Raw genomic sequence first — 13,914 nt, forward strand, 5'->3', positions numbered from 1 at the left:
GCGGCTGCGCGCGCAGCCTCCTTCCCTCTTCCGGCGAGGACTCGAGCGCGCGGGAGCTGCAGGTGAGCGCCGGGCCGCGGCCGGGCGGGATCCGCCGCCATCCTCCCGCGCGGGCGCCTGCGGGCCGCCGGGCCGGGCCGAGGGGCGGAGCAGCTCGGCTAGGCCGCCGGCTCCACCCCGCCGGTGCGGCGAGGGCCCCTGATGCGGGCCCGGCAGCGGCGTCGGGCTGCGGCCCCGTCGCCCGGCCAGCGCGGCCCCGTTGGCCGGGCGGACGGGAGTCGGAGCCCCTGCCGCCGCAGGGCCCCGGGCCGCGGGAGGGCGGTGGCGCCCGCGCGAGGCCGGAAGCGGGCCCGGCCTTGGCGGCACTCGAGGGAAACCCGCCGGGGCGCGCGCTTCCGGGCGCCCGCAAGGTGGCGGCCCGGGCCCCGCCGAGCGCAGGGCGCCCTCCCCGCCTCGGCCGCCGGCAGCGCGGTGCAGCGGCTGGAGCGCTCCCCAGCCAGCCAACCCGCTGTAGGGCTTCTGCCTGCACCTGCGTGGGGCGGCAGGACCGTCTCTGCCTGCACCTGCGTGGGGCGGTAGGGCTTTTCCTGCCTGAACCTGCATAGGAGGGTAGGGCTTTCTCTGCCTAAACGTGCATGGGATGGTAGGACTATCTCTGCCTAAAGCGGCATAAGATTGTGCCCTTCCAAGTAAAATACATAAACGAACTGTTATCAAAAGAGATCAACTCCACATCTGCTGCTATCCTGGAAGACACAGAAGAACATTTGGCCCCGAAGAACAAAAAGGTATTTGAGAGCCAGGGTGGTGTCATGGCGCGAGCGTTGGCCTGGGAGCCGGGAGATCTGGGTTCGAGTCCCCACTCGGCCGTGGCAGCTCCCTGGGTGAATCTGAGCCAGTCGCAGGCTCGCAGCCCAGCCTCCCTCGCAGGGTTGTTGTGGGGAGGCTGAAATGGGAGGGCTTCGTGCGCCGCCTTGGGTTCCTGAAAGAGGGGGAAAGGTGGGATGCAAATGGCATCAAGAAACAGCTACAGCCGCAATCTGGTGGTGAAACCAGAAGAAATTATTAGTAATAACCGCCCAGTGTAGCTTTTCCAGTTGTGAAACACCCTCTCCAGGGTGGCTCGCCAGGCACCTTCATAGAATAGTAGGGCTGGAATGGGCCTAGAAGACCTTCTCAGAATTCCCTTTGGTTTCCCGGCAAATATTTATTTATTTATAAATTAATAAATAAATTGCCCAGGGCAGCTTACATTATCTTCCTCCTCTTCATTTTATCCTCACAGCAACAGCCCTGTGAGGTAGATTGGGCTGCGAGTCTGTGACTGGCCCAGAGTCACCCAGGGAGCTGCCACGGCCGAGTGGGGACTCGAACCTGGATCTCCCGGCTCCCAGTCCAACACTCTCGCCACTACGCCACACTGGCTCTCAAATACCTTTTTATTCTTTGGGGTCAAATGTTCTTCTGCGGCTCGGTATTCCAGGATGGCAGAAGATGTGGAGTTGATCTCTTTTGATACAGTTCTGATATATATTTTATTTGGGAGGGCACAATCCTATGCATGTTTAGGCAGACAAAGCCCTACCATCCCGTGCATGTTTAGGCAGACAAAGCCCTACCATCCCGTGCATGTTTAGGCAGACAAAGCCCTACCATCCCGTGCAGGTTAAGGCAGAAAAAGCCCTACCGTCCCAAGCAGGTTTAGGCAGGAAAAGCCCTACCGTCCCATGCAGGTTTAGGCAGGAAAAGCCCTACCGTCTCATGCAGGTTCAGGCAGAAAAAGCCCTACCGTCCCATGCAGGTTCAGGCAGAAAAAAATCCTACAATCCTGTGCATGTTTAGGCAGAAAAAGCCCTACCATTCTGTGCATGTTTAGGCAGAAATATGTCCTACAACAGGTTGGCTGGCTGGGGAATGCTGGGAAGTGTGGGACTCATTTCTGTCTCAACATACATAGGATTGCACCCTAAGCAGCTTTTTAGGGCAAACCGTTCCAGGGCGGCACGCAAGAAATGTCTAAAAAGAGTATGAGCGCCATAGGCGCGGTGGCCCCCAGCGGAGTCCAAACTCAGTTCCAGGCTGAGGCAGGGGCAGTCAGCCTGCTGTACTCCCGATGCTTTGGAATACGGCTCCCAGCATTCTCGCGATTGGGAGGTGTAGTCCCAAACACTGGGAGGGTGCCAGGCTGCCTGCCCCTGAGCTCAGGTGAACAGGGGAATCTTTGGGGCCTGCCTGAAGGCCTGAAATGACGGGGCCTGGCAGGCAGCCAACAGTTGGAACAGACTTCCACACGTTGAGGGGCCACCACAGAGAAGGCCCCGTTCCTCCTGCCCACCTGGCCACTCCCACCATGCAGGGCCTCCAAAGCTGATCTTGGAGCGTGGGAAGGACACAGTCTTCCGAACCATCTTTAGCAGGGGCTTGTGCAGTTTTATTTCTCGAGGGTGGCTTTCTGGGGCTGCGCCTGGTTCGAAACCAGTACATCGCCCAGAGGACGAAGAACCTGAGCAAATCGGTTTCAGTTTCTTGGTCGGAGTTGGGTTCGGGCCCGGGAGAGCCTGCTGGGCGACCGTGAGCCGGTCACCCTCCCTCGGCCCGGCCGCCTCCACCTCGCAGCACCGTTGTGCGGGCAAACCTGGGTCAGGGGCTCTGAGCGGCTCGCAGGGAGGGTCGAGGCGATGCGGGGCCCCAGAGGGGTGACCCCTCCCGGCATTCCTCTTCTCCTAGACATGGCGATCCGCTACCCGATGGCCGTCGGCCTGAACAAAGGCCACAAAGTGACGAAGAACGTCTCGAAACCGCGCCAGTGCCGACGCCGTGGGGTGAGTTTGGGAATAATAATAATTATTATTATTATATAATTTGGGGCAGGGGGCTCCACGCGGCCTGCTTACTCCTGATTTGCAGACTGAAGACATTTGCGATCCTCAAGCCGTCTGGCTGCCCAGGTCCCATGTGGGGGTTTTTGCACACGGCCTTGAATGTTTGGGGAAGGCGGCGTTCGTGTGTGGGGGGCAGGGGAGAAGCACAGCTTTGCACGCTGAAGCTTCCAGCCAGCATCTCCCTTTGCTACTTTATTTCGATTATTTTGGGGCGGCTTAAGGTGCTCCCGTCTAAAAATGGCACGGCCCGCGAGGAAAAGGGGACGGGGAGGGCAGAGGAAGGATGCCGTCGCCATCACGGCCAGCCTGGGGAGATGGCCACCGCCTCCCCCCAGATAATAGGGTCTTGGATTCATCAGCATCAGCCTCTTTTTGAGATGGGCCAGTGCAGCCATGGGCAGCTGGCGCGACGCCGAAGAGGCGGTCCGGAGTCTGGCTCAGAAGCGCTTCCCTGGGCCATGGAGGCTGGCAGCCTTTCCTGCTCTCGGGGGACAGGGCTGTTATCGGGGGGAGCGCTCGGCCAGTCCTTGCTCGACGCATCAGCCTGGCCTTTCCCAGGCCTCGCTGACCAGGGGCGATGGGAGTCGTTGCCCCAGCGTATATGGGGAAGGCTGAGCTAGAGCACGTTTTGGCTCACAACACCCAGCACTCCCCATTGCCTGTGCTGGCCGGAGTTGCAGGCCAGAACATGTGGGGGGCCACAGATGCCTGTCCGTGTCAGGCCACGGCAAAGAGCCCCCTCTGGGTGGGCAGGTTTCGCCCGGTGTTTCCCCAGCTCGACCCCCTCCCCCCCTCGTGACACCCCCTCCCCCCTCGTGGCACCCCCTCCTTTGGAGCCCTCAGGAAAGCCCCCCTTCCCCCCACGGCCTCCTTGCTCTAGCCGAATTCCCAGGCCACCCCAAAGCCCATGTGCATCTCTGCTCCCCCCTCTGCCCGCCGTCAACTGTAAGCTCCCTGGGAGCGGAGCCCTGTCTTCCTAGCCCGAGTTGAGGCAGGCAGAAGGTAGTTCTCCCGAGTTCGGGTCTTCAGCTCCCAGAAGCCCCTGCCAGCGCAGGAACGCTGGGAGGTGAAAGTCTAAACCTCGGCCCGCCTGCTTTCTGCCCATCCCTGGCCTAGTGCAGCCTTCCTTCACCTGAGGCTATTCAGATGCGTCGGACGATGCCCATGATTTCCAGCCAGCGTGGCCAGTGGCTGGGGATTATGGGCGCTGGCGTCCAACACAGCTGGAGGGCACCAGGTTGGGGAACGCTGACCTGGGGAACTCGAAGGCACCAGGGGTGAAATGCCCTCATGGAATCATGGGGTGGGAAGGGGCCCATAAGGCCATCCAGTCCAACCCCCTGCTCCATGCAGGAAGCCCGATTCCCAGGCAGTCCCCTATCCAAGGACTAACCAGGGCCAACCCTGCTGAGCTTCCTGGATCAGGCCCATCCAGCCCCGGGCCTGTTCCGCACAGCATCTCAGCGGCTTGTTCCCCCCCCCCAGCGCCTTACCAAGCACACCAAGTTTGTGCGGGACATGATCCGGGAGGTGTGCGGCTTCGCACCGTACGAGAGGCGGGCGATGGAATTGCTCAAGGTCTCCAAAGACAAGCGGGCGCTGAAATTCATCAAGAAAAGGGTGAGTGCTGTCAGCAGGGCGGGAGGGAGGGGGTGGCCCCCGGGAAGGCCACGTGCACACAGTGGCCTGCCTTGGCACCCTATCAGAAAGGACGAGGCTCCCTTTCCCCTCTGGTTCTCTTATGCATGGGGGGGGGCAGTCCCTTAATCCACAGCCTCCCCCTGCACAGCAGAACCGGCTAGCTCGGCCTTCTCTCGGGTTTTGCCTCGCTGACCATGGCCCGCTTTCCCCCCTCACAGGTGGGGACCCACATCCGGGCCAAGAGGAAGCGGGAAGAGCTCAGCAACGTCCTGGCGGCCATGAGGAAAGCGGCGGCCAAGAAGGACTAGCATCCGAGGCCCTTTGTCCCAATAAAGCTTCATTTTGAAAGCCCAGCCAGCCACGCGCCGTGTTCCTGGGCCAGGGGGCTGGAATCCTGACAGACGGCTGGGGGGGTGGCGCAGAAGTGCTGGCTTAGCACCGGGCTCATTGGCTCCATGTGCCGGGGCGGGGGCCACCGTCCTTCAGGGGGATCGAGGGTGTAGGCGGCCGGGGGCAGAGGGGGGATGGCTGGATCTGGGGCAACCTTCAGGCAGCGGCATTATGCCCGGCCCAAAAAGCTCAGCGGCTTTGAGAGGCCTGCATTTCCCTCGACAAGCGTTCTCCCCTCCAGGCTGTTCCATGAAAGCCGGCCGGTCTCCTTGTTTTGGGCATCAGCAGATGTCTCCGCTGGCTGGGGCGAATGGGGGCTGTAGTTCCCAATACCTGGAGAGTGCAGGGCTGGGGAGGGCTGCAGCCAAGGCCAGATGCTTTATTCTGAACACGCTCGGCAGGGTGGGTTGAATGCAGGGTTGATTCCTGCACTGAGCAGGGGGCTGGACTTGATGGCCTTGAAGGCCCCTTCCAACCCCGCTCCAAAGGCAGCATGGATGGGGACGGGGCAGGATTAGTCCCAGGCTTGGCGATCACACAGAGCGCGGGTCACATTCAGCCCACTTCCGTGCCACTCGCAGCTCACCTCTGCTGGAAGCACATGATGTTCTTTCTGCATGCCACAACTCCCTGCAAGCGTGCGTGGCCGGGGGGGGGGGGGCAAAATGTGGGACCTGCCTTGTGGCTGCCGGGCCCTTGGCCACGGACTACCTGGCCGCTGCCCGTGCCCTTGAACACTGGCCTGGCTTTGCGGGTTGGGCGCACGCTGGTCAAGGGGAGAGCCGTGCCCGGCAAGAGGGGGCTGTGCGAGGCTGGAAGGAGCAGAGCCCAGGACAGTTACAGCTGCCCCCCTGATGTTGGGCTGCAGCTCCCACCAAGTTGGGGGAAGCTGGCTGGCAGGAATACCTTGGCTGGTGGGAGAGATGGCGGAGAAGTCCGCCGCGGGCTCGACGGCCAGATTTGAGAGAGACTGACCGCCGGATGCTGCCGTGGGACGGCAGCATCACTGGCCCCAAATCCTGGAGGATTTCATGTGGAGGATGTCATGTGGAGCAGGACAAAGACCTCCTGCCTCTGCATCTCTGGGCCGGAGGGCGAAACGTCCCCCTGCAAGGAGGGGAGGCACATCCGATCCCCCACCCCATCTGACTCTGAAGCCGTGTCCTCTATTGCCCCAGAGCACCCTCTGGGGTTCAGTGGGCCTTACTCCCAAGTAAGTGCGCTGAGGGCTACGCACTCACAGGGTGACCTCAGAAGTCAGCCCCATCGAGTTCAACGGGGCGTCCTAAGTGAGGAAGTGCCCAGCATTGGGGCTGCGAGAAAAGATGAAAAATGCTACAGAAGTTGAGCGGCAGGGAGAAGTGGGGGGGAGCTTTGGCTATTGGGAGGTCGGAGCTTCCGCTAAATTAATTAAAGGAGCTTAATTAAGGGAGCTTCGGCTAAATAAAGCGGAGGCAAAAAACCCCTTTTCGAACGCAGGGCTGCAGGCTGGCGGCAGATGCATATTTCCCCCCTTCAGTCAGCAGGGGCAGATGTGCTCTGGGCCTGGATGCTGGTTTTGGGGGGCCCCCCTTGCAAAAGTGTACGGAATTGTGAGGATCCAGTGTAGTGTAGTGGTGAGAGTGATGGACTGGGAGCCGGGAGATCCGGGTTCTAGTCCCCACTTGGCCATGGAAGCTCACTGGGTGACTTTGGGCCAGTCATAGACTCTCAGCCCAACCCACCTCACAGGGTTGATGTGAGGATAAAATGGAGAGGAGGTGGATGATGTAAGCCGCCTTGGGTTCCTTGCAGGAGGAATAAGGGCGGGATATAAATGCAATAATAAATAAATAAATAAAAATCCCCCTTTTGACCTGACTGACCTTCGTTGGACCCAGTGCCTCACAACACATCAGCTCCCTGGGGGACTGGGAGAGTCTTTTTTTCCAGCAGAGCGGGAGAAGGCTGGCCATGTTTGGGTTTCGCCAGCTATCTAGCACACAACCCTATGCACGTTTGGACAGAAAAAGTCCCACACCTCCCAGCATGCCCCAGCCAGCATGGGGAAAACCTCCTGCACGGTGCAGGGGGCCCCTTCCAACCCTGCTAGTCTATGATTCTATAGGGATGCTCTGACTTGGAGTCCTGCATTGAGCAGGGAGTTGGACTGGATGGTCTCACAGGCCCCTTCCAACCCCATTCTAGGATTCTATGAACAGTCCCCCAGCCAGACGTATTAAACATGTATAGGATTGTGCCGGGCAATTCATCTGGCACAGCTGGCAACTGTAAAGGGTTTTTTTTTTAAAAAAGCTGTTGCTTTTGTAAAGGTAAAGGTGTCCCCAGCCAGTCATGTCCAACTCTAGGGTGCGGTGCTCATCCCCGTTTCTAAGCCGAAGAGCCAGCGCTGTCCGAAGACGCTTCCGTGGCCATGTGGCCGGCGTGACTGAACACTGAGGTGCATGGAACGCCGTTACCTTTCCTGCCGAAGCGGTACCTATTTATCGACTTGCAATTTCTTGCTTTCCAACTGCTAGGTTGGCAGAAGCTGGGACTGAAGACGGGAGCTCACTCAGTCACGCAGCACTCGGGTCTTGAATGGCTGTCCTGCCGACCTTCCGGTCTGCAGTTCAGCGTCTTAATCACTAAGCCACCGTGGCCCCTAGTTGCTTTTGGGGCACCGCTTAGATGGGAACGCAACGTCCGTTGCCTCCAGAGCAGAAGGCAATTTGCTTTCCATGGGATTTCCCTCGCTCCTTCATAAGAGGCAGCCACTGGCAACCCCCCCCCGCCCCATCAGAGTCTGCAAACTAGGGAACCCAGACCGGATTCAGGCCACTTTCTCCAAGCACTGCGGATAAGTGAACGAAAGACCCCTAACTGGCTGCGAAGAAGGAACGGGACAGATTTCGACACATTCGCACATCACCGGCAAGGGGGAAAGAGGCGCTTTGAGGACATCAACGACCTCTCTGATGTGCCCGCAAAACATCCCCCAAATTAGCTGACATTTCGTACTGTGTCCGGTTCTGGACCCCGCACCTCAAAAAAGATAATGCAGAGCTGGAAAAGGGCAACTGCAATGATCCGGGGCTATGAGAAGAGGTGACAACAGCTGGGGTTGCTTAGCGGGGGGGGGGGGAGGAGGGTCAGGGGAGACGTGGGAGAGGTATACAAAAGGATGCCTGATGTGGAGGATGTGGTGGGGGAGACGTGTGTCTGCTCTCAAGATCCTAGACCCCAATGGGGTCATCCTGTGAAGCGGATGGGTGGGAGATGCAGGGCAGAGCGAAGGCAGGCCGCCTTCACGCAGCGCACAGTTGAACTACAGCGATCACTACGGGATGGCCACCCCTTTGGATGTCTTTAAAAGGGGTTAGACAATCCCTGGAGGAGAAGGCTGCACCGGTTGCTGGGAAACATGGGTGGGAGGGTGCTGTTGCAGAGAATCCTAGAAAAGTAGGGCTGGAAGAGTCCTGTAAGACCATCCAGTCCCACCCCGTGCTCAATGCAGGGCTCCAAGTCAGAGCACCCCTACAGAATCACAGAATAGTAGGGTTGGAAGGAGCCTGTAAGACCATCTAGTCCAGCCCCCTGCTCAAAGCAGGACTTCAAGTCAGAGCATCCCTATAGAATCATAGAACAGTAGGGCTGGAAGGGGCCTATAAGACCATCTATCCCAGCCCCCCGCTCAAAGCAGGAATCCAAGTTGGAGCATCCCTATAGAATCCTAGAAAAGTCGGGCTCGAAGGGGCCGCCTGCGCTCTGCAGTGTCCCGCTGTTGTTTCAGAGCACCCTCTTAAGTCCAACAGGGCTCGCGGACTGCCAGGGTGATTGCCTGTCGACTCAGGAATCGGTCCTGTTGAGGTCAGTGTGGCTTGCTCCTGAGGAAGTAGGCTCCCAGGACGGGCCGGGAGGAAACCCGCTACAGAAGACGTTAAACGGCAGGGGCAAGGGGAGGTGGGCAAGAGAGCTTCGGCTATTGGGCGGGACAGACATGAAATAGATAAAACAAATGAGCACGTGCAAAGGGAGCCCGTTGTGATCCCGCTAGCCAACAACCCCATTTTGAACGCAGGGCTGCCGGCAGAGGCATACTTTCCCCCTTCAGACAGCGGAGGGAGACGTGCTCTGGGCCTGGATGCTGGTTGGGGGGGGGGGCCTTTCGAAAGCGTACGAAATCAAGGGGATCCCGAATTGTGAGTTGGCAGGCCCTTGGCGGACCCACATCGGCTCCCTGGGGGACTGGGAGAGCCTTCTCTTTCAGCCGAGCAGGAGAAAGCTGCCACAGTTTGGGTTTTGCTGGCAATTTTGGGCCCAACCCTAGGCATGTTCAGGCAGAAAAGAAGCCCTGCAACTCCCAGCATGCATTGAGCAGGGGGTTGGACTGGATGGTCTCACAGACCCCTTCCAACCCTACTGTTCTGTGATTCTACAGGGCTGCTCTGACTTGGAGTCCGGCATCGAGCAGGGGGTTGGACTTGAGGGCCTTACAGGCTCCTTCCAGCCCCCCTTTTCTAGGATTCTATGCAGCCTTCTCCTCCAGGGATTGTCTCGCCCCTTCTAAAGCCATCCAAACTGGTGGCCATCCCAGCCTCCTGTGGTAGCAAAGGCCATAGTCTGACCTTTGCCCGGGCGCTTGAACCCCAGACGGGCTTTGCAAGTTGAGCACACGCTGGCCAACGGGAGACCTGTGCCTGACAGGGTGGGGCCGTGAGGCTGGCCGGAGCAGTGGCCGGAGCAGAGCCCCCAACAGTTACAGCTGCCCCCCCTGATTTTGAACTGCAGCCTCCACGAGCCCTGATGTCTGGCGGGCACCAGGTTGGGGAACACTGGCTTGGGAGAGGGATGGCAGAGAATTCCGCCTCGGACTCAACAGAAGCCGGAGAGGGAGACGTTTGCCTTCTCTTGAGATGCTAGACCCCAATGGGGTCATGCCATGAAGCAGATGGGTGGGAGATGCAGGGCAGAGCAAAGGTCTGCAAGACCATCCAGTCTGACCCCCTGCTCAATGCAGGACTCCAAGTCGGAGCATCCCTATAAAATCCTGGAAAAGTAGGGTTCGAAGGGGCCGGAATGGCCCCGCCTCCACTCTGCAGTGTCCCGCTGTTGTTTCGGAGCACCCTATTAAGTCCAACAGAGCTCGCCCGAGGCTTGTGGACTGCCAGGGTGATCTCGTGTCGACTCAGGAGTCAGTCCCGTTGAGGTCAATGCGGCTTCCTTAGTCCCAAGGAAGTGCCCAGGATTGGGGCCAGGAGAAAAACTGCTACTGAAGTTGAGCCGCCAGGCGAAGGGGGGCAAGGGGAGGTTGGCAAGGGAGCGTTGGCTATTAGGCGGTATAGACATGAAATAAATAAGCACGTGCAAGGGGAGCCCGTTGTGATCCTGCGTTTCCGACGGAGACCGACAGCCCCATTTTGAACGCAGGGCTGCCGGCTGGCGGCAGAGGCATATTTTCCCCCTTCAGACAGCGGAGGGAGACGTGCTCTGGGCCTGGATGCTGGTCGTGTGGGTCTCCCCTTTCAAAAGCGTACGAAATTCTGGGGATCCCAAATTGTGATTTGACAGGCCCTCGTTTTACCCAGTGCCTCCTGACACGTTGGCTCCCTGGGTGAATGGGGGAATCTTCTTTTTCAGCCGAGCGGGAAGTGCGGGTTTCGCCGGCGATTTAGGGCACAACTCTATGGGTGTTCAGACAGAGAAAAAGTCCTGCGACTCTCAGCATTCCCCAGCCAGCATGGGGAAAAGCTCCTGCATTGAGCAGGGGGTGGGACTGGATGGTCTTGCAAGCCCCTTCCAACCCTGCTTTTCTAGGATTCTAGAGGGATGCTCTGACTTGGAGTCCTGCATTGAGCAGGGGTGGGACTGGATGGTCTTGCAGGCCCCTTCCAACCCTGCTTTTCTAGGATTCCAGAGGGATGCTCTGACTTGGAGTCCTGCATTGAGCAGGGGTGGGACTGGATGGTCTTGCAGGCCCCTTCCAACCCTGCTTTTCTAGGATTCCAGAGGGATGCTCTGACTTGGAGTCCTGCCTTGAGCAGGGGGTGGGACTGGATGGTCTTGCAGACCCCTTCCAACCCTGCTTTTCTAGGATTCCAGAGGGATGCTCTGACTTGGAGTCCTGCCTTGAGCAGGGGTGGGACTGGATGGTCTTGCAGGCCCCTTCCAACCCCGCTTTTCTCTGATTTGGAGTCCTGCCTTGAGCATGGGTGGGACTGGACAGTCTTGCAGGCCCCTTCCAACCCTGCTTTTCTAGGATTCTAGAGGGATGCTCTGACTTGGAGTCCTGCCTTGAGCAGGGGGTGGGACTGGATGGTCTTGCAGGCCCCTTCCAACCCTGCTTTTCTAGGATTCTAGAGGGATGCTCTGACTTGGAGTCCTGCCTTGAGCAGGGGTGGGACTGGATGGTCTTGCAGGCCCCTTCCCACCCTGCTTTTCTAGGATTCTAGAGGGATGCTCTGACTTGGGGTCCTGCCTTGAGCAGGGGTGGGACTGGATGGTCTTGCAGGCCCCTTCCAACCCTGCTTTTCTAGGATTCTAGAGGGATGCTCTGACTTGGGGTCCTGCCTTGAGCAGGGGGTGGGACTGGATGGTCTTGCAGGCCCCTTCCCACCCTGCTTTTCTAGGATTTTAGAGGGATGCTCTGACTTGGAGTCCTGCCTTGAGCAGGGGGTGGGACTGGATGGTCTTGCAGGCCCCTTCCGACCCTGCTTTTCTAGGATTCTAAAGGGATGCTCTGACTTGGGAGTCCTGCCTTGAGCAGGGGTGGGACTGGATGGTCTTGCAGGCCCCTTCCAACCCTGCTTTTCTAGGATTCTAGAGGGATGCTCTGACTTGGAGTCCTGCCTTGAGCACGGGTGGGACTGGATGGTCTTGCAGGCCCCTTCCAACCCTGCTTTTCTAGGATTCTAGAGGGATGGTCTTGCAGGCCCCTTCCAACCCTGCTTTTCTAGGATTCTAGAGGGATGCTCTGACTTGGGGTCCTGCCTTGAGCAGGGGGTGGGACTGGATGGTCTTGCAGGCCCCTTCCCACCCTGCTTTTCTAGGATTCCAGAGGGATGCTCTGACTTGGGGTCCTGCCTTGAGCAGGGGGTGGGACTGGATGGTCTTGCAGGCCCCTTCCCACCCTGCTTTTCTAGGATTCTAGAGGGATGCTCTGACTTGGAGTCCTGCCTTGAGCAGGGGGTGGGACTGGATGGTCTTGCAGGCCCCTTCCAACCCTGCTTTTCTAGGATTCTAGAGGGATGCTCTGACTTGGGGTCCTGCCTTGAGCAGGGGGTGGGACTGGATGGTCTTGCAGGCCCCTTCCCACCCTGCTTTTCTAGGATTCTAGAGGGATGCTCTGACTTGGAGTCCTGCCTTGAGCAGGGGGTGGGACTGGATGGTCTTGCAGGCCCCTTCCAACCCTGCTTTTCTAGGATTCTAGAGGGATGCTCTGACTTGGAGTCCTGCCTTGAGCACGGGTGGGACTGGATGGTCTTGCAGGCCCCTTCCCACCCTGCTTTTCTAGGATTCTAGAGGGATGGTCTTGCAGGCCCCTTCCAACCCTGCTTTTCTAGGATTCTAGAGGGATGCTCTGACTTGGGGTCCTGCCTTGAGCAGGGGGTGGGACTGGATGGTCTTGCAGGCCCCTTCCCACCCTGCTTTTCTAGGATTCTAGAGGGATGCTCTGACTTGGGGTCCTGCCTTGAGCAGGGGGTGGGACTGGATGGTCTTGCAGGCCCCTTCCCACCCTGCTTTTCTAGGATTCTAGAGGGATGCTCTGACTTGGGGTCCTGCCTTGAGCAGGGGGTGGGACTGGATGGTCTTGCAGGCCCCTTCCAACCCTGCTTTTCTAGGATTCTAGAGGGATGCTCTGACTTGGGGTCCTGCCTTGAGCAGGGGGTGGGACTGGATGGTCTTGCAGGCCCCTTCCCACCTTGCTTTTCTAGGATTCTAGAGGGATGCTCTGACTTGGAGTCCTGCCTTGAGCATGGGTGGGACTGGATGGTCTTGCAGGCCCCTTCCAACCCTGCTTTTCTAGGATTCCAGAGGGATGCTCTGACTTGTTGGAGTCCTGCCTTGAGCAGGGGGTGGGACTGGATGGTCTTGCAGGCCCCTTCCAACCCTGCTTTTCTAGGATTCTAGAGGGATGCTCTGACTTGGAGTCCTGCCTTGAGCACGGGTGGGACTGGATGGTCTTGCAGGCCCCTTCCAACCCTGCTTTTCTAGGATTCTAGAGGGATGGTCTTGCAGGCCCCTTCCAACCCTGCTTTTCTAGGTTTCTAGAGGGATGCTCTGACTTGGGGTCCTGCCTTGAGCAGGGGGTGGGACTGGATGGTCTTGTAGGCCCCTTCCCACCCTGCTTTTCTAGGATTCTAGAGGGATGCTCTGACTGGAGTCCTGCCTTGAGCACGGGTGGGACTGGATGGTCTTGCAGGCCCCTTCCAACCCTGCTTTTCTAGGATTCTAGAGGGATGCTCTGACTTGGAGTCCTGCCTTGAGCATGGGTGGGACTGGATGGTCTTGCAGGCCCCTTCCAACCCTGCTTTTCTAGGATTCTAGAGGGATGCTCTGACTTGGAGTTCTGCCTTGAGCAAGGGGTGGGACTGGATGGTCTTGCAGGCCCCTTCCAACCCTGCTTTTCTAGGATTCCAGAGGGATGCTCTGACTTGGGGTCCTGCCTTGAGCAGGGGGTGGGACTGGATGGTCTTGCAGGCCCCTTCCAACCCCACTATTCTAGGATTCTATGAAAAGTCTAAACATGCCTAGGATTGTGCCATTCAGTTCATCTGGCAGTTTGCACAGGGCGAACTGGAAAGGACTCGATATCATCTCAAATCGCTGTGGGTGATGGACCAAAAGATCCCAAATGAGCTATGAAAAAGAAACGGGACGGATTTCGTGACGGTCGGCCCTCGCTAGCTAGGGGGGAAAGAGGTGCTTTTAGGACAGCAATGTCTTTTTGATGTGCCCGAAGACAAGTGCATGCTGTACCCTAAAAACGTCCCGCCAAATTAACTGACATTTCGTACTGTGT

The 13,914-nt window shown here is 58.5% G+C and overlaps 1 protein-coding gene across 1 annotated transcript; it reads left to right on the top strand.

Annotated features, from left to right (window-relative positions):
- Positions 1 to 23: 23 nt before the first annotated feature.
- On the top strand, positions 24 to 4,876 carry LOC146333881 (large ribosomal subunit protein eL36). The gene is made up of 4 exons (XM_084825647.1): positions 24 to 62; positions 2,728 to 2,822; positions 4,368 to 4,502; positions 4,742 to 4,876. Exons 2-4 carry the CDS (start codon positions 2,730 to 2,732, stop codon positions 4,829 to 4,831), a joined length of 318 nt encoding a protein of 105 aa, XP_084681773.1. The 5' UTR covers positions 24 to 62; positions 2,728 to 2,729; the 3' UTR covers positions 4,832 to 4,876.
- Positions 4,877 to 13,914: the final 9,038 nt, after the last annotated feature.

The sequence above is a fragment of the Heloderma suspectum genome, chromosome Z, assembly GCF_057233095.1.
Source record: "Heloderma suspectum isolate Gila_16-S chromosome Z, 16-S_ref, whole genome shotgun sequence".
Taxonomy (NCBI): domain Eukaryota; kingdom Metazoa; phylum Chordata; class Lepidosauria; order Squamata; family Helodermatidae; genus Heloderma; species Heloderma suspectum.